At 39.6% G+C, this 26,624-nt stretch overlaps 1 protein-coding gene across 15 annotated transcripts in view; it reads left to right on the forward strand.

Moving 5' to 3' along the window:
• Nucleotides 1-26,624, forward strand: part of SYT16 (synaptotagmin 16) — a 287,045-nt gene that overhangs the window by 186,282 nt on the left and 74,139 nt on the right. For 5 of the 15 annotated variants that reach the window (XM_081509821.1, XM_081509822.1, XM_081509824.1 and 2 more), the window contains exons 1-2: nt 3,942-4,120; nt 4,226-4,389. The exons of 3 other annotated variants lie outside the window; for them this stretch is intronic. In XM_081509821.1, coding sequence (XP_081365947.1) covers nt 4,380-4,389 — 10 coding nt within the window. In that variant the 5' untranslated portion in view covers nt 3,942-4,120; nt 4,226-4,379. Of the gene's footprint in view, nt 1-3,941; nt 4,121-4,225; nt 4,390-5,395; nt 5,472-26,624 lie in introns of those variants that run through there. 7 more of the 15 variants (XM_081509827.1, XM_081509825.1, XM_081509823.1 and 4 more) reach the window with 3 other exon arrangements.

The following is a 26,624-nucleotide window of genomic DNA, read 5'->3' on the forward strand; positions in this document are numbered from 1 at the left end:
TTCCCCATTCAAGGATTGAACTTGCATCTCTTGAGTCTCCTGCCTTGCAGGTGGATTCTTTACCGCTGAGCCACCAGAGCAGCCCAGTCTACTGGGTACCTCACATCCAATCTGTGCAAATCTGAATTTCTGATCTCCACTCAAAATCTTACACTTCCCACAGTCTTGCCTATCTCTAAATAGCAACTTCATCCTTCCAGTTTCTCAGCCAAAATTCTTGGAGTCATCATTCACACCTCTTCCCTTTTTTTCTTTGCATATAACCCATCAGCAAACCCTGTTGGCTCTGTCATAAAAATATATCTAGAATCAGGCTCTTTCTTCCTACCATCACTGCTACCATGGTGCTTTAAACAACCATCATCTTGCCCCTGTGTAGTTGAACTTACCTCCTGATTTCTATGACTCCACCTTTCCTCTCATGTAATCTGTTTTCAGCACAGCACTCTGTGTTCCTTTAAAACTCAAGGTAGTGTGTTATCATTCCTTTGCAGTCAGTAACTTCCATCACATTTAGAGTAAAAGCCACAGCCCTTTCAGTGGCTATAAGGTCTTTAATAATCTAGCTCCATACGGTTGCTCTGACCTCATTACACTCTTTTCCCCTGTTTGCTCTGCTTCAGCAAGTCTGGCCCCCTTAGCTCTTCTCCTACAACACCAGCTGTGCAACTGCTTCAGGGATTTTTTTTTTTTAATTTATTTGACTGCATCGGGTCTTTGTTGTAACATGTGGGCTTCTCTCTAGTTGTGTCATGCAAGCTCTAGAGCACAAGGGCTCCGTACCTGCAGTGTGCGGTTTTCCAGTTCTGCCATCATCTATTTTCTCTGCCTGGAATGCCCGTTCTCCAGATAGGTTCAGGGTTGCACCCTCACATCTTTAAGGTTGTTCCCTGTACTCAAATGGCCCTTATCAGAGGCCTCCCTGATCACACAAGTTTAAAGTGTATCCATCCACTTCTATGCCATTTTTTTCCTCTATGGAACTTTTCTCTGTTTGACCTGTTTTTCTGATTTGCCTGTCTCTGTGAAGGCAGGAGGCATTTCCAACCATTTCTTTCATTTCACCATTTCTTTTCATTTCTTTCTTTCATTTCTTCCAACCATTTCATATCCCCTGCATCTAGAAGTGCTTCCCTGATGGTGGTAAGAAAGAAATATTTGTTGAATAAGTTAGTGGATACTTTTTTGCTAATTGGTATATCCTATTTTCAAATAGTTTATTCCAAAGGCATTAACAAATTAAGTGGTCGAATTTGCCATGAGATGCTTTTAGATTTGTAATAAGAGGAATGATAAGCTATTGAAATGTATGAATTATGGCTTTTCTTCACTTTTCACAGTATATTGTAAACAATGAAGCTAAAACTTTACTAGAAGAAGTAACACTGTAATACTGCAAAACTTGTGCTGTTCTTAGTCATGTCTGACTCTTTGCTACCCCATGGACTGTAGCCCGCCAGGCTCCTCTGTCCATGGGATTCTTCAGGCAGGAATACTGGAGTAGACTGCCATACCCTCTTCCAGGGGATCATCCCAACTCAGGGATCATGCATTGCAGGTGGATTCTTTACCGTCTGAGCCAACAGGGAAGCCACAGAATACTGGAGTGGGTAGCCTATCCCTTCTGCAGGAGAACTTCCTGACCTAGGAATCAAACTGGGTCTCCTGCACTGCAGGTGAATTCTTTACCAGCTGAGCTACCAGGGAAGTCCAAAAGACTTTCTTTTAAGGCTTAGATTTCAACAGATGATCAAACAGAATCAGAATGTGTTTATTTTTTAAGTGAACCTGGAGGAAACCTACAAATGAAGAAGAAAGCGTACAAATGAAGATATTACATTTTATGCCTTTTTATCTTATAGAATGAATTAGTTCTATTTTCTGAATTATTATTGTGAGCCATTGATGTGAAGACTCTGGTCTTTAGAGCCACTTGGATTTATATGTCAGCACTGCTGTTTTCTTGTGTGCTTGCGTACTACATGCTAAGTCGCTTCAGTCATGTCTGACTGTTTGTGACTCTATGGACTGTAGCTCACCATTCTCCTCTGTCCATGGGATTCTCCAGGCAAGAACACTGGAGTGGGTTGCCACCCCCTCTTCCAGGGCATCTTCCTGACCCAGGGATTGAACCCAGGTCTCCTGCTTCTCCTGCACTCACAAGCAGATTCTTTACCACTAGCGCCACCTGGGAAGCCCCTATTTTCTTGTGTGCTGTGCATGGGTGTCACTTAAAGAGGCTTCTCATTCCTCATCTGTAAGATGTGAATAACAATTATCTAGTTAAACGTGAAAACCTACACAAGACATGTTAGGCATGTAACAGGTGCAGTGTTTTTTCTCAAATATTCCTACTCTTTATTTTTTGTCTTTTGCAAATTGAGGATTGGCCTAGATTCGGAGGAGATGCTCCAGGCTCCCAGGTGTTTCTTCATGTGATAAATTTGGCAGCACAGGGAACTGTCTTTTGCTAGGTGATCAGGAGGTAGCTGGAGTAGAGCTGAAGCTGTGGGAAGAGACTCCAGTTCCCCTCTGGGAGGAGAGTGCCCAGCAGACAGGACACCCGCCTTCTTTACCAGGACCCCTGATAAAGATGAGCTGCCCTCTGCATCCTTTAATACTGCTGATCCAACATCCTGTTCTAAATGGTGACATATCATAATCCCACCACACGCTATTATTGCAATGTTTGAAACTTTGGAGATGGGCAGCAGTGGGAATTAGTGAAGGGAATTCTTTTTTCTATAAACAAATCCTTTCACTTTCTCCTCCTAACTTATTAGAGATACACTTAGATTAGCAAAGCCATTTGATTTTGTCTGGATTATTCCATAAATCATATTTAATGGTTTATAAAGAAATTGACCTGACAATCTTGGAAGTACGTAGAATTTCAAAAATTTCTTTGTTATTCTGTATTTTAGTGAGTTGTAAAGAACTTTAGAGATTTTAAGAACTTTTAGACGCTCACTAATTTCATTTTATTAAAGAAGTTTTTTTCCTCCCTCTATAGTAAATAGGTAAAAGTAAATTAACATATGTTCAAACTCAAGTTTGTCAAAGCTTATATAATTTTTTTTCTTTATATCCCTATCACCTTATTTCTCTTTGAGGAAAGTAGCTTACAAACCTAGCACCTCTCTCTTAAACAAACAAAAGAAAAATTTATTATTATTTTTTTTTAACAGAGCTTTGAAGAGTTCCTAAATTTATAAATTTGCCCGAGTGTTGAATTCAAGTGTGGAATTGAATTTGAAGGGCTCGATTCTACATTTTCCATATTTTCCTAGGGAAGGGGCTGCTGCTGCTGCTGCTAAATCGCTTCAGTTATGTCCAACTCTGTGCGACCCCATTAAACGGCAGCCCACCAGGCTCCGCCATCCCTGGGATTCTCCAGGCAAGAACACTGGAGTGGGTTGCCATTTCCTTCTCCAATGCATGAAAGTGAAAAGTGAAAGTGAAGTCGCTCAGTCGTGTCTGACTCTTCGAAACCCCATGGACTGCAGGGGGTCCTCCCAGGCTCCTCTGTCCATGGGATTTTCCAGGCAAGAATACTGGAGTGGGGTGCCATCGCCTTCTCCAAGGGAAGGGGCAGGCAATAGCTAATGAAGATTTCCCTTCATCTCCCCAAAAGCTTCCTGCTTCACAACTGTTTTCACCAACCAGCATTCCTGATTCTCAGCAGAAATGCAGACCCGGCCCTCACCTTCGGTGGGCTCTGTCCACCTCCGACGCGTCCTTGTTAGAGCGTGTGGAGTCTCTGTGAGATGTAGTTAAAATTCCCAGTGGGCACAAACTGGGCATCACTGAATGAGCTGGGAATTTAATCCTGGCAGGCTCAGCGGTGAGCATGGCCGGCGCGCTCCTCTGGGAACCCGGGGTCCCCAGCGCTAGTGCGCGCCGCGTGCGCCCCTTGGCGGTAACCGCCAGCACCGACATTCATACGCATGCAACCTACGTGGGTCTTCGCTGAAAACTTGCGTCCTTGAATTCTCAAAGTGCAGGTGGTTTGAGAAAAAGAAAAGTCGTGAAGGTTCACACTCGTAAGAGGCGACATTTTATTCTTTGTTGGAGTGTGAACTGTTTGTGATTTTTAAAAACGTGTCTGCTGACAGTATAGGTGACTTCATGGGTTTATTCATTGCCGGTTATTCTCTTCCTAGTCCATCTCTACCTAAGAACTCTTCTTGTATAACTAGTAAACTTTTGTCATTTTTCCAAATAGGCTTTGATCTACTGTCAGTTGGTCATTTGCGAGGAGGTGATTGTTTCGTTGTTATTGCTGTTTGGTTCCGAATCACTCCAGGACACGAGAATAAAATCCCAAATAAATTTTATAGAATGTCTCATTAGAAAAGGTACCACTCTGAAGCAGCAAGATGCCATGCGGTAAGTAAGAGAAATCTGACTTTGAGTTCTGATCTAAGAGTTTATTTCCTGGGCAAGTTACTTGGGGCCCCAGGGCCTCAGTTTTCCTGTCTATGTAATCTAATTGTGAATGTTCCTGTGTGCTGTATGCAGTGTTTATAGTAGTGCCTGGCCTGTAGGAAATTCCTCATGAACATTAACCATATGAAGTTTTGTCAATTGAACGTCCACTTACATTGTTCTGTAGCTTTTTTGCCCATGAAGTTGGTAAGGGTGAGATGGAGATGGTTTTATAATGAGCTCTTTAATCCCTTAGGGGTTCATTTTGGATATGGTGTAAGGTGAAATTCCAAATTGGAGGCTTCTCTGATGGGCCATGTTTTTCAAAGTACCATCTGTTGAGCAATTTCTTCCTTCCCCATTGATTTTTGGGAAGCTGTGGAGCTTCCTTTATCATTTATCCCATTCCATTATCTGTTTCAGAGATGCCCTCTCTATTTTCTTAGTTGTTGCTCAATTCTTGTTCTTTTACTTTTTCCTCTTTTATTGAAATATTACTTATAGCCAGTGAAGTGACGAGTCTTAACTGTACAGCTTGAAGAATGTTTATCTCTCCACTCTTGTCATTACCACCCACATCCAGTTGGAAACCTCAAATCTCTTCCTCCTACCTGCTCTGTAATATAACCACTCTTCTCACTTCTACCACCATAAATTAAGGACATTTCTCTCTATTCTTAGTTTGTTTAGGAATAGACTAGGAGATACATTTTATGATACACTTATTCTGCATCTTTTGAAGTAACCATAGGATTTTTTCCCATTCTTTATTCTACTGGGTAGATTATATTGGATTTTCAAATGTTAAACCAGCTTTGTGTTTTCAGAATAAGTTCCACCTGGTTGCAATGTATTTTATTTTTCCTATATAACAAGGGATTTGAATTTCAAATATCTTGGTTATGATTTCTTATATCTTTTTCATGAATGATACTGGCCTGTAATTTTCTTGAAATGTCCTTTTCAGGTTTTTGTACCAAGGTTATGCTTGCCTCATCACATGGGATGGACAGTGTTTACTTCTTTTTCTATTCTCCTGCTATGTAAGTTTGATATTATTTCTTCTTTTAAAGTTGGCAGATTTCACTAGCAAAGCCATGTGAGGCTGGAGTATTATTGGTGAAAAGAAATAATTGATTAAATTTATTTAATACATAGTGGAACTTTCAGATTTTCTTCTTTTGTTGGATCATTTCTATTATTTTCTTTGAGTGGTGCAGTCATGTCCGACTCTGCGACTCCATGGACTATAGCCCTAACCTGCCAGGCTCCTCTGTCCATGGAATTCTCTAGTCAAGAATACTGGTGGATAGTCATTCCCTTCTCCAGAGGATCTTCCTGACCCAGGGATCGAACCTGGCTCTCCCACATTGCAGGCAGATTCTTTACCATCTGAGCCACCGGGGAAGCCCAATTACATAACTTTTTTCCCCAAAGTATGCATGTAAAATTATTCCTTAAAAATACTACTTTAACTGCCACCCACAAGTTGAATATGTTATGTCTTTATTGTAACTAAGTTTCAACATAGTTACTGATTTTTCCAGTTGTTTTTTCTGGATATCATTCTTTTATTGATTTCTAGTTTACTTCTTTGTAGTCAGAGAATATACTCATGATTTCATTTCTTTGAATTTTGAAATTTATGATGCTTTCATTATGGCTCTCCTGAGAAGTCTGTATACAGGTCAGAAGCAACAGTTAGAATTGGACATGGAACAACAGACTGGTTCCAAATCGGGAAAGGAGTATGTCAAGGCTATATATTGTCACCCTGATTATTTAACTTATATGCAGAGTACATCATGCGAAATGCTGGGCTGGATGAAGCACAGGCTGGAATCAAGATAGCTGGGAGAAATATCAATAACCTCAGATATGCAGATGACACCACCCTTATGGCAAAAAACAAAGAAGAATTAAAGAGCCTCTTGATGAAAGTGAAAGAGAGTGAAAAAGTTGGCTTAAAACTCAACATTCAGAAAACTAAGATCATGGCATCTAGTCCCATCACTTCATGGCAAATAGACGGGGAAACAATGGAAACAGTGGGAGACTTTATTTTTGGGGGCTCCAAAATCAATGCAGATAGTGACTGCAGCCATGAAATTAAAAGACACTTACTCCTTGGAAGAAAAGCTATGACCAACCTAGATAGCATGTTAAAAAGCAGAGACATTATTTTACCGAGAAAGGTCCATCTAGTCAAAGCTATAGTTTTTCTAGTAGTCATGTATGGATGTGAGAGTCGGACTATAAAGAAAACTGAGCACCAAAGAGTTGATGCTTTTGAACTGTGGTGTTGGAGAAGACTCTTGAGAGTCCCTTGGACTGCAAGGAGATCCAACCAGTCCATCCTAAAGGAAATCAGTCCTGACTATTAATTGGAAGGACTGATGCTAAAGCTGAAACTCCAATATTTTCACCACCTGATGTGAAGAACTGACTCATTGGAAAAGACCCTGATGCTGGGAAAGATTGAAGGCAGGAGGAGAAAGGGGGGACAGAGGATGAGATGGTTGGATGACATCACTGAATCAATGGACATGAGTCTGAGCAAGCTCTGGGAGTTGGTGATGGACAGGGAAGGCTGGCATGCTGGAGTCCATGGGGTCACAAAGAGTCAGACACAACTGAGTGACTGAACTGACCTGAAAGTTCATCTTTGATAACCGTAAGGAGTATCAAGAAGATCTATGTTAGGTATAGTCTCTATATTAAGGTAATTTGGTTAATCAGGTTCAATTTTTATATAATCTGATCTGTTTTGTTTTTTTACATCAGTTTTGGTGAGGGGAATGTTAAAAAATGTTAAAAACATCTCAGGTGATGTAATTTAGTTCACCAGTGCCTGCTCTGTTGAAGAGCTAGGTGTCCATTCTTGAAGAAACAAACTCAAGGAAGGGCGTGTTTTCTTATTATATACTAATGACTTCTTATACTGATTTGTACCAACATTTCCTTGATTGTGACTTACGCCAAGTAATTATGAAGAATTTTTTTTTCTTCTGAGTATTGCATGAAGGCTACCAAGTTGGAACAAGAAAGTCCTGGATGTGAAAGCTTTAATTTATCTACCTCATTTATGTGTTATTTTTGTAGCTATAGTCTCTGTTTTCCTATTGGATGACTTCTGAAGTGTTCCTACACCTTGGCATAAACCTAAGAGTTGATGTATTGGTGGGAGCAGCTGGAAGTTCAAGATGTTGTAGTGAAAAAGAAAAAAAAACTTGAAATATAAGAAATTGTTCTTTTTTTTCTTGAAGAAAAATTGTTCTTTTTTCTCTTTTTTCTTGAATATAACTTGAAGTTATATTATTTAGGATTGTTATGTCTTCCTATTAAATTTTCCATTTTATCATTATGAAACATTCCCATTTTGAATAATACTTTTTGTATTAAAGTTTATTCTGATGTTAATATAACTGTACCATACCACTTTAGTTTACTGTTTACTTGTTAGATCTTTTTCCTTTCCAGTTATATCAGATTTAAAGTGGGTCTTTTGTAAACAGATATACATTTGACCCTTGGACAACAGCTTGTTAAGGGCACCAACTCTCCCAGGTAGTCAAATATCTGCATGTATTTTACAGTCAGCCCTCCTTGTAGTGTCCTCCACATTTGCAGTTCTGCAGCTGGCAGATCCAATCAGTCTTGGATTATGTACTATTTACTGTTGAAAAATAAGTGGACCCATGAGTTCAAACCCTGATGGTTCAAGGGTCACCTGTCATTGGATTTTTTTCATTTTTATCTGGTGTAACCATATTTATATTTTAAGTGGATTAGTCCATCAATTTACATTTACTGACATAATTGGGTTTGAGGCATCTTACAGTTTACTTTCTGTACTCATTCTGTCTGCTCTTTGCTCCATTATTTTCTTTCTTGCCTTTTGGATTAATCAAATATGTGTATTATTCTATTTTTCCTAAACTTTTTATTTATGTATTCTTTTATTCCTTAGGTGGTTACTCTAGAGATTATAATATTCATTACTGACTTTTTAAAGTCTACTCTAAATTAGGTACTTTTATCAGGTACTTCCTGAGCAGTGTAAAAATTTTATAACATTTTAATCTCATATACCCTTCTCTATACTTTTGTGTTTCTGTGGTCATATCTTTTATTTATACAAATATCCCAGGGAGTTGTAATTAATTTTTGTTTCTACTGAGGAATAATTTAAATATTTTATCACTTCCTGTGTAGTGTAAAGTCCTTACAACAATATATTCCTAATTCCTATCTAAGGTCCTTTGCTGTCATACATATACTTTAACTTATTCTTTAATGCCCAATAAGTTGCTATTAATTTTGCTTTAGACAATTCTTTTATAAAAATTAGAAATAAGAACATTTTAAATTTAAGTTTATTTACATGGTTTCTGGGCTTCTCAGGTAGCTCAATGGTAACGAATCTGCCTGCCAATGCAGGAGTTGCAGGTTTTGATCCCTGGGTCAGGAAAATCCCCCTGAAAAGGAAATGGCAACCCATTCCAGTATTCTTGCCTGGGTAATCACATGGGCAGAGAAGCCTGGTGGGCTACAGTCCATGGGGGTCACAAAAGAGTCAGACATGACTCAGCAACTTAACAACAGCAATGTCATTTTTATCACTATTTATTTTTATGTAGTTTCAATTTTCTGTCTGTATTATGGTTCTTCACTTCAAAGAAGTAGATCTTGTATTACAGGTGTGTTGCAAATAAACGACAAAGAATCTGCCATGATTATTACCTCTGTTCCCCTACATATAATGTGTCCTTTTTTTCCTAATACTGCTTGAAGATTTTTTTTAAAACACTGTTTTTCAGCAGTTTGAATATGGTGTGTTTGTTTAACTTATCTGGATTTGTGTCTTTTAATCTTCTTAAATCAGTGGTTTGATATTTATTAATTTGGGATAATTCTTGGATGTTATCCCTACACGTTCTTTTCCTCTGTTCTTTCTTCTCCTAGTGAGATTCTGATATCTCACTCATATGTTATACCTTTAGATATTAACCACAGTTCTTGGATGTTCTGTTCTTTTTTTTTTACATCTGTGTTTTAATTTGAATAATTTCCATTAACTTATTTTTTTAACTTAATGGCCTTAAGCAACAACCATTTAAATAAATATTTATTTGGCTGAATTGAGTCTTAGTTGAGGCATGCAGATCTTCGACCGTTCGTTGTGGCAAACAGGCTCTCTAGGCACATAGCCTCCAGAGCACGCTGGTTTCATTGATCTGAGGCATATAAGATCCTAACCCCCCGACCAGGGATTGAACCCTGTCCCCTGCATTGCAAGGTGGATTCTTAACGACTGAACTACCAGGGATATCCCTGTTGACTTCTTTTGAAGTTTATAGTTTTTCCTTTACTATGTTAAGTCTATTGTGATGCCATTAAAAGGATTCTCCATTTCTTACATGCTTTTCTTTTCTAACATTCCCTCTGGATCTTTTTTTTTTTAATAGTTTCCATCTCTGAAATACTTCATCTAATAGTGTATGTTGTCTACCTTTACTCTTAGTCTTTAACATATTCATCATCGTTGTTTAATTTTCTTCTGTCATAGTTCTAGCATCTGTGTCTGGTTCTCTGGTTTGCTTTGTTTCAATGGTGTCTCATTTTTCCTCGCTTTTTTTTGTGTGTCTCATCATTTGTTTCTGAAATCTAGACATCTTATGTAATGTACATTGGTTGAGAACTGAGGTGAATGAGGTGAATAGCACTTATGATTGGATATATGCATACCTTATCTTTCACTACATCTTTAATGTAAGGAGTTGAGTCAAACTAACCAAGATTGAGCTTGGTTTAGGTTTAGTTATTGCTATTGTTACCTTCTACGCATCATAGATTTCAAATTCTTCTAGTGTTATCATGGTATTTAGGATAGAGGCAGGTTTACTAGAGAGTTTTTCGTTAATGTTTTCTCCACTCTCTGGTTTAAGTGTTCCCTTTGATACCCAATCACAGAAGGTCTGTCTCCATGTTCTTGACATATCCCCTAGCTGGAGATTGCTGTTTCTAGTCATGATACTTGCTAGCCTAGTGGGTGGAGTGGGATAGTGTTCTTTCTTGTCTAGTATAGATTTGTTCTTAGGGGAGTGGCATCTGCCTGACTCTTGTGGGTGTGGCATTCTTGGTAATCCTGTCTCTTCCCCAGAGGTTTAAGAGAGCTAATGACCTGGATCTCTGATGTGTTTCTGCCACTCTTTGCAGGTAGAGCTAGAGAGTTTTTCCCATTCCTTTTCTCTAGCTGCAGAAGTCTTCACCTGTCCCTAAAGCCAACAGAATTTTCTGTCTTTCCTCTAGTGGGGATTACATCTCCTATGCTCTAGTGGAGAGAGGGGAGAAGAATCTGTGTGGACTTTGTCTATTTTCCACAGTGGCTGTGGTTTCCTTCCAACAGGACAGAACCTAAAGGGAGTCATCGTCTTTCCCTCCAGTTTTTCTTACTAGTACCCAGTGAGGATGGCTGAGAAGAGTCTGTGAGTGGGTATAGATTGCTGCTGTATATGTAGCTCCTAGAGGTTTCATGCTCTCATACTACCATATACTTAGATTTTAGCAACTTGTTAAAAGTTCCAGCTAAATTATTCATAATGCCTTGACTTGGGTCCAGGATCTGTCTCAGGTAGGCAGGTTTTAGTGTCTTGTATCTTTTTGGAGGCTCCTGTCTCTCCTTAGATTTTGAGTTACTTGGTTGCCCTGAAAGATAAGCTCTTTCTAAAGGATTCAAGAAAAGTTATAATTTTGCATATTTTTTTTTTTTAGGGATGGGGATAATTTATTATGGGAAGTCTACTATAGGTATTGTTGTTGTGCAGTCACTATGTTGTGTCTGACTCTGCAGCTCTATGGAGTGCAACACACCAGGCTTCCATGTCCTTCACTATCTCCCTGAGTTTGCTCAGACTCTTGGCCATTGAGTTGTTCATGCCATCTAACCATCTCATCCTCTGTCGTCCCCTTCTCCTCCTGCTCTCAATCTTTCCCAGCATCAGGGTCTTTTTCAATGAGTGGACTCTTTGAATCAGGTGGCCAAAGTATTGGAACTTCAGTATCAGTCCTTCCAATGAATATTCAGGACTGATTTCCTTTAGGAATGACTGGTTGGATCTCCTTGCAGTCCAAGGGACTCTCAAGAGTCTTCTCCAACACCACAGTTCAAAAGCATCAATTCTTTGGCACTCAGCCTTCTTTATGGTCCAGCTTTCACGTTCATACATGACTACTGGAAAAACCTTAGTTTTGACCATATGGACCTGTGTCAGCAAAGTAATGTCTCTGCTTTTGAATACGCTGTCTAGGTTTTTCATAGCGTTTCTTCCAAGGAACAAGCATCTTTTAATTTCATGGCTGCAGTCACCATCTGTAGTGATTTTGGAGCCCCTCAAAGTAATCTGTCACTATTTCCATTACTTTACCAACAAAAGTCCGTCTAGTCAAGGCTATGGTTTTTCCAGTGGTCATGTATGGATGTGAGAGTTGGATGGTGAAGAAAGCTGAGCGCCGCAGAATTGATGCTTTTGAACTGTGGTGTTGGAGAAGACTCTTGAGAGTCCACTGGACTGCAAGGAGATCCAATCAATCCATCCTAAAGGAGATCAATCCTGGGTGTTCATTGGAAGGACTGATGTTGAAGCTGAAACTCCAATACTTTGGCCACCTCATGTGAAGAGTAGACTCATTGGAAAAGACCCTAATGCTGGGTAGTATTGGGGGCAGGAGGAGAAGGGGACGACAGAGGATGAGATGGTTGGATGGCATCACCGACTCAATGGACGTGGGTTTGGGTAGACTCCAGGAGTGACGATGGACAGAGAGGCCTGGCGTGCTGCAATTCATGGGGTCGCAAAGAGTCTGAACTGATTTCCATTATTTCCCCATCTATTTGCCATGAAATGTTGGGACCAAATGCCATGATCTTAGATTTTTGAATGTTGAGTTTTAAGCCACCTTTTTCACTCTCCTCTTTTACCTTCATCAAGAAGCTATTTAGTTCCTCTTTGCTTTATGCCGTAAGAGTGATGTCATCTGCATATCTGAGGTTATTGATATTTCTCCTGGCAATCTTGATTCCAGCTTGTGCTTCATTCAGCCTGGCATTTCACATGATGTACATTGACTATAATTTAAATAAGCAGGGTGACAATATGAAGCCTTGACATACTCCTTTCCCAATTTTGAACCAGTTCGTTGTTCCATATCCAGTTCTGACTGTTGCTTCTTGACCTGCATACGGGTTTCTCAGGAGTCAGGTAAGGTGGTCTGGTATTCCCATCTCTCGAAGAATTTTCCACAATATGTTGTGATCCACACAGTCAAAGGCTTTAGTGTAGTCAATGAAGCAGAAGTAGATGTTTTTCTGAAATTCTCTTGCTTTTTCTATGATCTAATGGATGTTAGTAATTTGATCTCTGGTTCCTCTGCCTTTTCTAAATCCAGATTGAACATCTAGACATTCTCAATTCACATACTGTTGAAGCCTAGCTTGAAGGATTTTGAGAATTACCTTGCTAACATGTGAAATGAGTGCAATTGTGTGATAGTTTGAAAATTTTGGGGCATTGCCGTTCTTTGGGATTGGAATGAAAACTAACCTTTTCTAGTCCTGCAGTGCCTGCTGAGTTTTCCAAATTTGCTGCAATATTGAGTGCAGCACCTTAGAAGCATCATCTTTTAGGATTTGAAATAGCTCAGCTGGAATTCCATCACCTCCACTAGCTTTGTTCATAGTGATGCTTCCTAAGGCCCTCTTGACTTCATGCTACAAGATGTCTGGCTCTAGGTGATTGATTACATCATTGTAGTTGTCCTGGTCATTAAGATCTTTTTTGTATAGTTCTTCTGTGCTACCTCTTCTTAATCTCTTCTGCTTCTGTTAGGTCCATACTCTTTCTGTCCTTTATTGAGCCCATGTTTTCATGAAATGTTCCCTTGGTATCTCAAATTTTCTTGAAGAGATCTCTAGTCTTTCCCTTTGCACATTTAGGTGCTGTATCTTCTCCACAGAATTGTTTGTGATAGTGGTATCTCTTTTAGTGGTGGTGATTGTGGAGTTTCTCTTTTATCACTTACAAAACTAACATCTCTGACTACTCAGTGCTCTTTACCTTAGATTCATCTTTTTCTGAAATTAATCTGTAAGTTATTTCATCAAAAAGTCTGTGGGAAAAATGGGGAAAGTTCCCTGAGAGCTTGTTGAGGGCCTTACTTTTTCTGTTTCCTCCCCTGGCTTCTGTGACTTTATCCATAAGATTCAGTATCTGGCTTCATACCCAATTGCAGCCTTTGCCATATTGCATCTCTGATAGCAGTGCTTTCCAGAATGAATATAGCATATGGAGCCAGGAAATAATAATGACTCTAGTACCTTGAAGGCAGAGCCCAAGAAAGAGGGATTATGGTCTGAACTAAAGATATACCTTGTTTTTTGGTTGGTGGCTCTAGATCTTGGTTTCTCTAAGGGTATGTTAGGAATAGGTGTAAGAGCTTTTACATCCAGAGGCTATTCTGATTGATTGGTGCTGATGTCTCTTTGGCTGTTAAAAATGTTTTATATCATCCTCCTATCATTACAGTATTCTGTTTTTTAGACTGAAGTGTGAGTTTGCCGTCCAGTGTATTTCAACCCAACCTTACCTGCGTTGCATTAATACTCAGAGATGACATTTCACTGATCACTATCCTTTAGTTCCTCCAGGGTCATGACCTTGCATGTTTGATGTTATGTTGGAAGTCTTACTCTTCTTGATCTTTCCATTTAATCAGGTGTGGTTACCGGATTGGAAACACAACTCAGAAGTCTCAAAACAGTCATGTTTAATATGAATCTTCTGTTCCTTCTGTTGTCTTCCCCCAAATTGCTTGAAAAGAGCCTTTTTATTTCAGAGGGAATTTTGTACTTTGTGTAGTCAGTGCATCTCTGAAAAGTTGTTCAATTTTACTGCAGAGCTTTTCATTACTAGGGGTTATGTCAAACGTGGGATATGATTTCTTAGGAAGGAGAAACCTCTGAGTTTTATACACCAAAAAGTTGTTATCCTTATCCTCTGTATTCCTGAAGACTTTGATGCTTCATCCTGAGCAGCTCTATATTCAGTGACTGTGACTGTGCTGTTCCAGGCCTGGCTGGGCTTTGGGTGATAAATTTGCTCAGTTGTGTTGTGCTGCTGTTTGGTGCCCTGAATAGTAATTTATGTTTGGCCTCTGCCTTCAGTTGGTTGTCTTGTAATTGTTCGATCAGAGTTTCAAATAAGTGGATTGTGTACTTACTGGGTTATATTGAACAGTGTAGTGGTGGTGGTAGTGATGGGTTAATAACTGATATCATTTCTTGAAAGCTAATTAGGTGCCAGGCTGTTCTAGCTGCTCTATATGCACAATTCTAAGTGCTATATATGTACAAGTCTTAAGTCCTATTGTTGACTTCATTTTACAAAAGAGGAAACTGAGGCACAGAGGACATACTGATTTATGAGAGAGCAGGATTTGAACACAGAAAGTCTGGGCTCTTGACCAAAATGTTATATTGCCTTTATAATAATTAACCTGTAGCATCCTTCTGTTTGCTTAAACTTTTAGGTGAGTTGTAGAATATTTTATATGAATTTTCATGTTAATTATAGTTGTCAAAATAGAAGAATTATTTAAAAGGACTGACTAAGAAGAACAGGTTTATAGTTGAATGGAAAAAGTCACCAAAGTATAAACATCTGAAAGGCTAAAGTCTTATGTTATTATTATAACCCGTATTGATATAGATTTTAGTCAAGTATGTACACAACAGTTTTATATTGGGTTTAAAAGACAATATAAAGAAGGAACTTGAAAATTAACTTTTAAGTGGAAACTTAAAAGTGCTAAACCTATAGACAGTACCGTGATGTGTAATCAAGACAAAGAAGTAGGAGAAACTTAGTGGAATTTATTAAGTATAATGAAAAACAAATATAGAACATGTCAGTATTCTGGGAGCTATTTCTTTAAAGCAAAAATATCTGTCTATTCCCCAGAGAAAAATTCATTCAGGGACCAGCATTTAATGCAGTGTGTGATGTTTTGCACAATTACCTTTCATCTGAGTGGTCCCCATAGGTCCAGCCTAAGCATCACCGTTAGGAATGAAGTGGTCCTTTTGAAGCAATGTCTTGGGTGAATGTGAGGTTAAAGGAGATATAAAGAGCATCCATCACCTTTCCCTAGGCTGGCTGTGCCACACTTCCCACTGGGAACAGACATCAGGCTTTTCTGCTGCACATGTGTGAACAAATAGTGATGCCCACCAGTGGTTTGATCTTGATTGTGAAGCTTCTTGCTGCATGTGTAGAGATCATGTGGAACTCTAAAAATGATATGTTACACTTCCTTTTGGGAATTCTATTCCCAGAATAGTACAGTTCTTTGAAATCTTCATTTATATGCACTGCATGGTTTGCAGAAGGTGAGAATGCTCACACCTGCTTTGCAAATTGATAAACTATGCCCTACATTCATAACAGGTGGTTTGCTTGAAGTCAGGTAGTGAGTCAGCAGTGGGACTTCCAACAGAATCCAGTTTTTCTGTCACCTGCCGACTCTCTGGAGAAGATCTCCCAGCTCCCTCTTCACTTTAGGCAGTTGGGGGAAAAAGTCTCAGTAGTAGGGAGAGATTGCTGATTTTATCAGTCTAAGGGCATTGCCTTTCTGTGTGTGTACGTGTGTGTACACATTGGTGTATTTGTGTGTGTTTCTGTGTTTGCTCATGTTTTATGAAACATTTTTGCCAAGCGGTATCTTCTTCCCACTTCCCAGATGGTAGTTCTGATTTTTTTTTTGTTTTGGAAATTGCTCACAAATCAGAAGGCTTCATTTGCCAGTTGACAGATTTTAACAGCAGCTGGTAGGTGACCACCCTCTACCACCCGTTCCTCCCACTCTCTTCCTCGGCTGGGCATCAACAGACAGTGCCGGAAAGCTTGGGGAGGCTTAGCTCTGTGATGGAGGCTTGACCATTATTGGAAACATTCAATACAAAACCAAATTGAAATGTGTCTTTCTGCTTAGATGAAAGCAGTTCTTACACATCTTTCTATGACTCCTTTTTTTTCCCCATCAGTTCCTTTTCAGTAGAATGGTACCTTTGCCACATTTATTGTGCGGTGAAGGGTAGAAGTTACTTTTGAAAATGCTATATGAGAGCTTGCTGAATGGGATATTGAAAATTCAACCCAAAAGAGATGAATCCATTGAGTAGAAATCATTTTGAAATGTCTTTGAATGACAAGTTGTACTGAGACAAGTGTGGCCTTGATTGACTTTAATTGGTTGGAAAATACTGAATAAAAGATCCATGGAGGCCAGCCCCACACCAGCCCAAATCCCATCTAGTTTTGTGCTGTAAATTTTGTTTATTGCTCTCTCTCTCTCACATACTTAGCATTGAACTACCTGTTTCACTTCCTTGCCAGGAACAGAATGAAGCTTTCATCAGTCTGCGGCATGGTTGTAGAGGTTTTCATTTGCTATATGTTATTCAGATTCAAAGGTGATCTTAACCTTTCTCTCTCTCTCTTAACACTGAATAGACAGTGTTATCATTGATTGAAGTCAAGCATAGATGCAATAAAATGGATTTCCAGACAGTGGCCTTTTGTATTCATCAAGTGAAAAGCTGCAAAGAAAGAAAATTGAGGTTGTAATATATCTGTTGCATTTGGTTATTAATAAACATCAGAGATGTTATATCATTTAATTCAAGTTGAAGAACATGAACTTTGGAACCAAACTGACTGTGATTAAAGCCTAGGTGACTTGGGGCATGTTAAGTTACATTCTCCATGCCTCAGTTTCCTTATCTATAAAATGGAGAGAAACAATAATACCTGTCTTGTAGAATTGTTGTGAAGATTACATGAGATATTGAAAAGCACACAAGCTACCTAGAATAGATTTTCTTGAACTATTAAAATCTAGTTAGTTTATTATTTTGAATGTTGGCTTTAAAGTGTCTTTGAAAATATTTGCAGCATATTAAAGGATAAAAGGTCACAATGTACAAGTAGCTATAGGCCTCTTGATATTAAACATGACGATGTTCTCAAAACTGACTCCTGTTTGGTTGAGTTCAGAGAAAGACTTACAATCTGGGTTTCGAATGAGCTAAACTGCATTAATTTGCAGGTCTATTCACATTTAGCACAAACACTATAGTTAGAAAAACACCGTGAAGCTGTTCAGAAATGGAGATGATGTTCACAGTATATTTCAAAGGTGGAAAAAAATAGTTCAACCTCATTTGAAAGGCAAATAGTTACTAATCTACGTGAAGGGTAGTTGAACTTTGGGACATCTTTTAAATTCTACTGATCGTGAAAACAAGAAAGGCAAATGTGAGCCTGTAAGTGATAGTGTTTTAGGACTGAAAATAATTTAGAAATCAGAGTGCCTGCATGTTATGGTCCGTGAAGCTGGGACCTGGAGGATATAGTGAACTTGCTCTATATCACACAAGCAGGTGATGAAGAGGAACTTGCATCATGACTCAGGCAGTGACTTGATATCAAACTCACCTCCCTGGGTAAGTTAGGAAATCTGGATCAAGTGGTAACTCTAACTCAGTGACGCTTGACACCAAGGATCTAGGCCTTGTACTGAAGGTAAGTGTGGGTGGTGTCTGTGTGTGTGAGTTTGGCCAAAGAAGAAGCCTTTAGATTTATCTCGTATTGGAAGGCTCACCTCCCTGGGTAAATTAGGAAATCTGGACATGAGAAAGGGCCTATTCAGGAAAGATGGACTTCATCTACAAGAGGCTGCAGATACTAAAATCCTAAAAAAATGCAGCAGCACAATTTTCAAACTATAAATTTGAAAGGGAATTTTATGGAGTTCAGAATAGCAGGTGAATTATCTTGACAATGGCTAGAGAGGTTAGGAGGGAATTCAGTAGCACAGATGAATGAAACAGGAATCCTGAGGTAAATGACCCAATAAGTTGAAAGAAAGAGAAACATGGAAGTGGAAGGAAATTCAGGTTATAAAAGAAAGATGGTAGAATCCTGAAAATAAAGAAGGTGAATGTTGGCATTATTGTCAGCAACTGAATATCTTAATAAAATTTGAAATTTCATAGAAATGTAGCATTATTTGAAGATAATTTTTTATCATTTTCTTCACTATGGAAAAACCACTTAGTATTCTTGGTTTTAATTCCTTTCCTTGTGTGATCAGAATTAAAATAGCATACTCTCCTAATAGTATATTATTTTAATTATGGCATTTAGGAGGATCAGAAATCATTTACTGAATAATTTCTCCAAATAGTGACAATTTCAGTTCTATTATTTTGTAGTATCCATTAGCTTAGGATGCTTTCATTTAGTCAATACTCAACACATTCTTACTTGAGTTTATAATATATCATTTATTTGAGTTTATAAATATATCATTTATTTGAGTTTATAAAAATGAATCCACATTGGGTAATGATACTAAATAATGACAATGTCTATTACCTCTAAATGCCTGGTAAGTTTTGCAGACAAAAGTATCATTAACAAGTTTTGAAAATCTGATTAAGCATAACATTGGTAGATTGGGGAGCTTCCAAATTTTGTTAAGAAAAAACTCATTAAGGTACATTTAACAAAATTTTAGAAAGCTAATTAAGGAAGGCTTAAAGTAGGAGTGGTTAATGTTTTCTTTTCCCCAGGAATAGAGTATTTTGGTAAACAGATTCTTTCCCAGCACATTTACCTAGTGAAAGTGTCATTACAATGTATCAAATAAATTTTTATCCCGCATTATTTTGGGTACCCCCATCAGATTTTGTTTGTTTTTTAATTCTGTAGTTGTAGAAATATATCAGCCGTAAATGTACAGGTAGGTTATACTCCAAATGGACAACCAACAAGGACCTGCTGCATAATACATGGAACTCTGCTCAGTGTTATATGGCAGCTTGGATGAAAGGGGAATTTAGGGGAGAATGGATACATGGATATGTATGGCTGAGTCCTTTCACTGTTTGCCTGAAACTATCATAAGATTATTTACAATGTTGTTGTTCAATTGCTAAGTCATGTCCAACTCTTGGCAACCCCATGAACTGCAGCACAGCAGGCTTCCCTGTCCTTCACTATCTCCCTGAATTTGCTCAAACTCATGTTCATTGAGTCAGTGATGCCATCCAACCATCTCATCCTCCGTCACCCCCTTCTCCTCTTGCCTTCAATTTTCCCAGCATCAGGGTCTCTTCCAGTGAGTGGGCTCTTCACATCAAGTGGCCAAAGTACTGGAGCTTCAGCTTCACCATCAGTCCTTCCAGTGAATATTCAGGGTTGATTTCCTTTAGGATTGACTGGTTCGATTTCCTCGCTGTCCAAGGGACTCTCAAGCGTCTTCTCCAGCACCACAATTCAAAGCTGTTTTAAATAACCCTTAAAACCCTTACCCCTCACTCTGAAATAAAAACTGTCCTAACACAGTCATCTTCCAGAAAATGACAAAAGCTTTACTGTCAAGGGTGAACTTGACTGAACATCGTACCTGCAGACCATAGTTTTCTTAGTTTGTCTTGTGTCTTTTTTGCCTATGACAGGTGCAGTGTCTTTTTTTTTTAAGTGACCTCACGTTTGCATATGCCTATCTATTGTCCTGGCTTAGATGGGTAATTTTTGAGTGCTGTGCTAAATTGCTTCAGTTGTGTCTGACTCTTTGTGACCCCATGGACTATAGCCTGCCAGGTTCCTCTGTCCATGAGATTCTTCAGGCAAGAATACTGGAATGGGTTCCCATTCCATTCTCCAGAGGATCTTCCCAACCCAGGGATCTAACCTATATCTCTTATGTCTCCTGCATTGGCAGGCAGGTTCTTTACCTCTAGCACCACCTGGGAAGCCCTGAAAGTGAAAAGCGAAAGTCGCTCAGTCATGTCTGACTCTTTGTGATCCCAAGGAATTCTCTAGGCAAGACCACTAGAGTGGGTAGCCTTTCCCTTCTCCAGGGGATCTTCCCAATCCAGGTATTGAACCCAGATCTCCTGCACTACAGGCAGATACTTTACCAGCTGAGCCACAAGGGAAGCCCTGTGGAAGATCAAATCTTGCCCATAGGGTGTTGTTAGGGTCAGATTCCAACCTCAGATTATTTGACACGTTACTGGAAATGGTCGCCCCCTTAACTTCAACCTGCATCATGATCGCTTTTAGTGTATGTTCTAGAACTCAGGGTGAAGTAGTTCCAAGGACACATAGCTCAATTGTTTAGCATCTTATTTTTGACAATACACATTGTTTCTATTTGTGCTTGTATATTGCTTTGATTTGTACTTTGTCTGAATTATTTGGTCAGAATTATATGATTCTGTTCATCTCTTTATCGTATTAAAATAGCTCTTAGCAACACTGAATCCATTGAATTAAGGGGGTAAAAATTGAAGATAAAAAAGCAGGGTAACCTCTCCGGATCACATCTGGAGAACGGCTAGTATAATGACTCCCTCAGAGTCAGGAGGGAAAGCAAGCCTGACTGAGGTACCCATTCTATTTCCAGTTTGCTCAGTAGCTGGTGATTCGAAGACATTCTGCAACAGAGTTAAAAAAAAAAAAGGAGAGTAGAATGTAGAATACAGGAAGAAATTAATGAGGGAAAATGTTTTAAATTTTATTAAACAGACAAGTAGATATTCACTTACAAGTTTAGCAAAAAGAAATTGAAATAGATTAATAGGTTACTTTCCACTGCTGCTTACCAATGGCTTCTGTTGCAAGGGTGTCTTCATAAGCTACTTAGAACATGAAACTGTTTCCTGTTAAGAGCTTGGGCTGTCCTCCAGACCACATAAGCCCATTTAATCTGTGTGTATCAGAAATACAAGATAAAGAGTTGACCAAATGCTAGTGAAATATATAACAACCATTGGACACATCTGTGTTAAACACCTACTCTGTGGCTGATTATGGTGACAGGTACTTTTCTGTGCTTGATGCTTTGGGGGTTCCAATTCTTCCCACTATAGGTGGATGTGGCTAATTAATTACTGCTTTCATTTAATAAATATTTATCAAGCAGCTGCTGTGGGCCTGATACTACACTAGCTTGGCTGTGAGGATGCAAAGAGAGGGACTCTGCTCCCACTTTTAAGGAGCTGCTTTTCTAGAGGTGATGTGTACAAGTACAAGGAGAATGTTAAATTGTTTTGGTAATGTTTTGATTGGGGTAAGCACTGACAGGAGGAGGAGCAAGAATAAGGAAAGAAACCCAAGCTCAGGTTTGTGTTTTGGAAAGGGGAGGGGAGAACAGATCCTGAAAAAGTTTAAGCATTTTGAAGAATGATGTTAAAATTAGGAGTTTGGGATTGACATACCCACTATATATAAAATGAGCTTCCCTGGCAGCTCAGCAGTAGAGAATCCACTTGTAATGCAAGAGATGTGGAGATGTGGGTGCAATCCTTGGATCAGGAAGATCCCTTGGAGGAGGAAATGGCAACCCACTCCAGTAATCTTGCCTGGAAAAATCCCATGGACAGAAGAGACTGTCAGGCTATAGTCCATGGGGTAGCAAAAGAGTCAGACAGGACTGAGCAACTAAACAAGAACAACAATATATAAACTAGATAACCAACAAGGACCTACTGTATAGCACAGGAAACTAAACTCAGTATTTTGTAATCATCTATAAGGGAAAAGAATCTGAAAAGGCATATGTATAGATATATGGGCTCCCCGGGTGGCTCAGATGGTAAAAGAATCTGTCTGCAATGCAGGAGACCTGGGTTCAATCCCTGGGTCGGGAAGATCCCCTGGAGAAGGACATGGCATCCCATTCTAGTATACTTGCCTGGAGAATGCCACGGACAGATGAGCCTGACAGGCTACAGTTCATGGGACCACAAAGAGTCAGACACGACTGAGTGACTAACACTTTCACTTTCGTATATATACATACATATATATATATTCAGTCATATATATGTATGACTGGATCATTTTGCTGTACACATGAAGCTAACAGAACATTGTAAATCAACTTTACTCCAATAAAAAGTTGCGGATGGGAGTTGAGGGAGCAGAGGTCATTCTGGGCTCAGAAACATGAGGATGGGAATAAAGGAAAAAGGTAGCAGCACATAGGTTGGGAGTAGGTGGGTGCAGGATGGACATGGTGGGGGTTGTAGTGAGATCCAGGCTGGAGGCCGGCGTTGAATGCATGAGTGAAGAGCTTGGGAGAGAATGGAGGAGCTGCTTTTGCCGGTCGCTGTCTGGACTTGGCAGTTGAAGCAGTGGGTGGTCTGAGATTAGCAAGTCCAGCACGTGGACTGAGCCAAGTGCTCAAGGCAGAACCCTTCAGAGCACTGGTGCCGAGAGATGAGCAGAAAGGATGCAGGGAAGCATGTGGCTGCCTTGCTGTGGAAGATCAGGGGAACAGCCTCCTCCGTGGTATCATATTTCATGTGTGGATCAATAGGTAGGAATCAAAAGCAGCAACCTCGGAGTGCAGCATCAATGGACAAGTCATTGCATTTCTTAGACACCTTTGCCTTTGAGCTGTAAGAGCAGGTCTCAGGTGCCCTGCGAACCCTGGTTCCCACATTAGGTGATTTTCAGCAGCATGGGCTTTTGACCCCTTCAGCTTAATTGTGGCAGGAACCCTGTTCACAAGGTCCTTTTACTTTTCTTATGTTTCAGTTCAGTTCAGTTGCTCAATCGTGTCTGACTCTTGGTGACCCCATGGACTGCAGCATGCCGGGCTTCCCTGTCCATCACCAACTCCAGGAGCTTGTTCAACCTCATGTGCATCGAGTCAGTGATGCCATACAACCATCTCATCCTCTGTCATCGCCTTCTCCTCCTTCCTTCAATCTTTCCCAGCATCAGGATTTTTTCCAAAGAGTCAACTCTTTGCATCAGGTGGCCAAAGTATTGGACTTTCAGCTTCAGCATCAGTCCTTCCAATGAATATTCAGGACTGATTTCCTCTAGGATGGACTGGTTTGATCTTCTTGCAGCTAAAGGGACTCTCAAGAGACTCTCAAGAGTCTTCTCCAACACTGCAGTTCTGGTTCATTCCCGGGTTTCGGCAGACAAGCGCTTCTCATGTTTACCTTGTATGTTTATAATTTCTTGTTACTCTGTGCTATCTCCAACCCCTAGAGTTATGTTTTATTCTACAAATGGACTTCTTTAATATCTTAAAAGATTTTAGAATATTTGAGATTCCTATATCTAAAAAATATTTCTTAATAAATCTTGTGGGGAAAAATTTTGCATAGCTTTTTAAACACCAACATATGTTTTGGGATGTCTCGTCTAGAAATGGTTCCCTGGTGGCTCAGATGGTAAAGCGTCTGTCTACAAAGTGGGAGACCCAGGTTTAATTCCTGGGTCGGGAAGATATCCTGGAGAAGGAAATGGCAACCCATTCCAGTATTCTTGCCTGGAAAATCCCATGGACGGAGGAGCCTGGTAGGCTACAGTCCATGGGATTGCAGAGTTGGACATGACTGAGCGACTTCACTTTCACTGCTAGAAATCAGACACATAAAATTAACTTTTATCTTAGATTGATATATGCAGTATTTATCCCTGATACAAGTGTACAAACCTTTATTTGGAATCTCCCAGTCCAAGACATTGAAAACCAGAATTTTTTCAAAATATCAGGGATGACTTGAACTGAGACGAGGTTATTTAGAACTTTTACTTATTTCTCTTAGAGTGAATATTTGCATGTTTTAATTATTAATGCATCTTATTACAAGATGTTGCCCCAGACCCTACTGGGGTGTTAAATATATTATGATATATACACCATTTTTTCCTTTTTAAAAATCCAAGAGAACCTGAATTCTGAAATCTAAATGCCAAGTGTTCCAGCTGCATGCTTGGCAGTCTTTGAAGTTACTGACCCATCTAGGCTATTTCTGCTTTCTGAGATGGGCCCACTTTTCCTGCCTGCTTTCTGGTCCTCTGAAGGCTTTTGATATCATAGAAGAGAGTTAATGGGATTATAATTGCCAGATGAGGGCTGGGTCTATTTTTGTTTGTCAACTGTGTCTGACATCAGGCCCTGGGACTGGCATCTCATGCTGTTTATTAAGCAGATGGACTTTTTTTCTAAAGCATGTTTTTAAATTATTTATTTATTTGTGACTGCACTGGGTCTTTGTTGCTGCACCCGGGATTCCTCTAGTTGCAGGAAGTAGGGGCTAACCTCTAGTTTCAGTGCATGGGCTTCTCATTGCGGTGACTTCTCTTGTTACAGAACATAGACTCTAGAGTGTTCAGGCTTCAGTAGTTGCGGTGCATGGGCTTAGTTGCCCTGTGGCATGCGGTATCTTCGCAGACCAGAGATCGAACCCATGTTCCCTGAATTGGCATGTGGATTCTTTAACCACTGGACCACCAGGGAAGTCCTAGCAGATGGACTTTTAAATGAGTGAATTCCTTTCCATTATCTTTCCTTTTCCTCTCCTGATTCCAGGCTTGTCTGTAGCTCTGCTCTGCAGTCTCTAAACAGAATGTAAGCTGTCTTTACAGGGCACGTGTTTGACTAGTAGCTTCATCCTGTAGGCAGTTCTGATCAGTGGATTTTGCTGTTTGAAGTGCATTTACAGATTCTGAGCCTCATCAGGAAAGAGGGCCATGAACAGTTAGTATCCATGGCTTCGGATATAGGAGGGAAAAGTCGTCTCGGCACACGTACCTGAATTTTGACAATCCCAGCTACTGTGGATGAGCAGAAACTCTTTGGGTCCCACTTTGATCATGTTTGTCCTATGTCATTTGAGGCCCAGCCTTTCTTTTTTCGTGGTTCCCTGGCACCTGGGGAATGAAACACCTGTTATTTGCATATTGCTTTGTGTTTACCAAATAGAATAATGTAATGGAAGGAATATGAACTTTGGACTCAGATAGAGCCTACACATTACTTGATTTCTGTGGATCCCAGGAACTTCCTCTGTTGAGTGAGCATGCAGTGGCTACCTCTGAGGATATTACTCAGTTTTAAATGGGATATTATAATATATATATTTAATATAATATAATATTATATATATAATATATAATATAATAACAACAATAATATATAATATATAATATAATATATTATAATAATATATAATATATAATTATAATATAATTATATTATAATATAATCAGTACATTGTTCAGTTCAGTTCAGTCGCTTAGTCGTCTCCAATGCTTTGAGACCCCATGGACTGCAGCACGCCAGGCCTCCCTGTCCATCACCAAGTCCCGGAGTTTACTCAAACTCATGTCCATTGAGTTGGTGATGCCATCCAACCATCTCATCCTCTGTCATCCCCTTCTCCTCATGCCTTCAATCTTTCCCAGCATCAGGGTCTTTTCAAATGAGTCAACTCTTTGCATCAGGTGGCCAAAGTATTGGACTTTCAGCTTCAACATCAGTCCTTCCAATGAACCTTTAGGACTGATTTCCTTTAGGGTGGACTGACTGGATCTTCTTGCAGTCCAAGGGACTCTCAAGAGTCTTCTCCAATACCACAGTTCAAAAGCATCAATTCTTTGGCACTCAGCTTTCTTTCTAGTCCAACTCTCACATCCATACATGACTACTGGAAAAACCATTGCCTTGACTAGACAGACCTTTGTTGGCAAAATAATGTCTCTGTTTTTTAATATGCTGTCTAGCTAGGTCCTAGCTTTCCTTCCAAGGAGTAAGCATCTTTTTATTTCATGACTGCAGTCACCATCTGCAGTGATTTTGGAGCCCTCAAAAATAAAGTCTGCCACTGTTTCCACTGTTTCTCCATCTATTTGCCATTAAGTGGTAGGACCGGATGCCATGATCTTAGTTTTCTGAATGTTGAGCTTTAAGCCAACTTTTTCACTCTCCTCTTTCACTTTCATCAAGAGGCTCTTTAATTCTTCTTCATTTTCTGCCATAAGGGTGGTGTCATCTGCATATCTGAGGTTATTGATATTTCTCCCAGCAATCTTGATTCCAGCTTGTGCTTCATCCAGCCCAGCGTTTCTCATGATGTACTCTGCATATATGTTAAATAGGCACGGTGACAATATACAGCCTTGACGTACTGCTTTTCCTATTTGGAACCAGTCTTTGTTCCATGTCCAGTTCTAACTGTTGCTTCCTGACCTGTGTACAGATTTCTCAAGAGGCAGGTCAGGTGTTCTGGTATTCCCATCTCTTTCAGAATTTTCCACAGT

Source organism: Giraffa tippelskirchi, chromosome 7 (assembly GCF_054371585.1).
Source record: "Giraffa tippelskirchi isolate mGirTip1 chromosome 7, T2T-mGirTip1v1.2.pri, whole genome shotgun sequence".
Taxonomy (NCBI): Eukaryota; Metazoa; Chordata; class Mammalia; order Artiodactyla; family Giraffidae; genus Giraffa; species Giraffa tippelskirchi.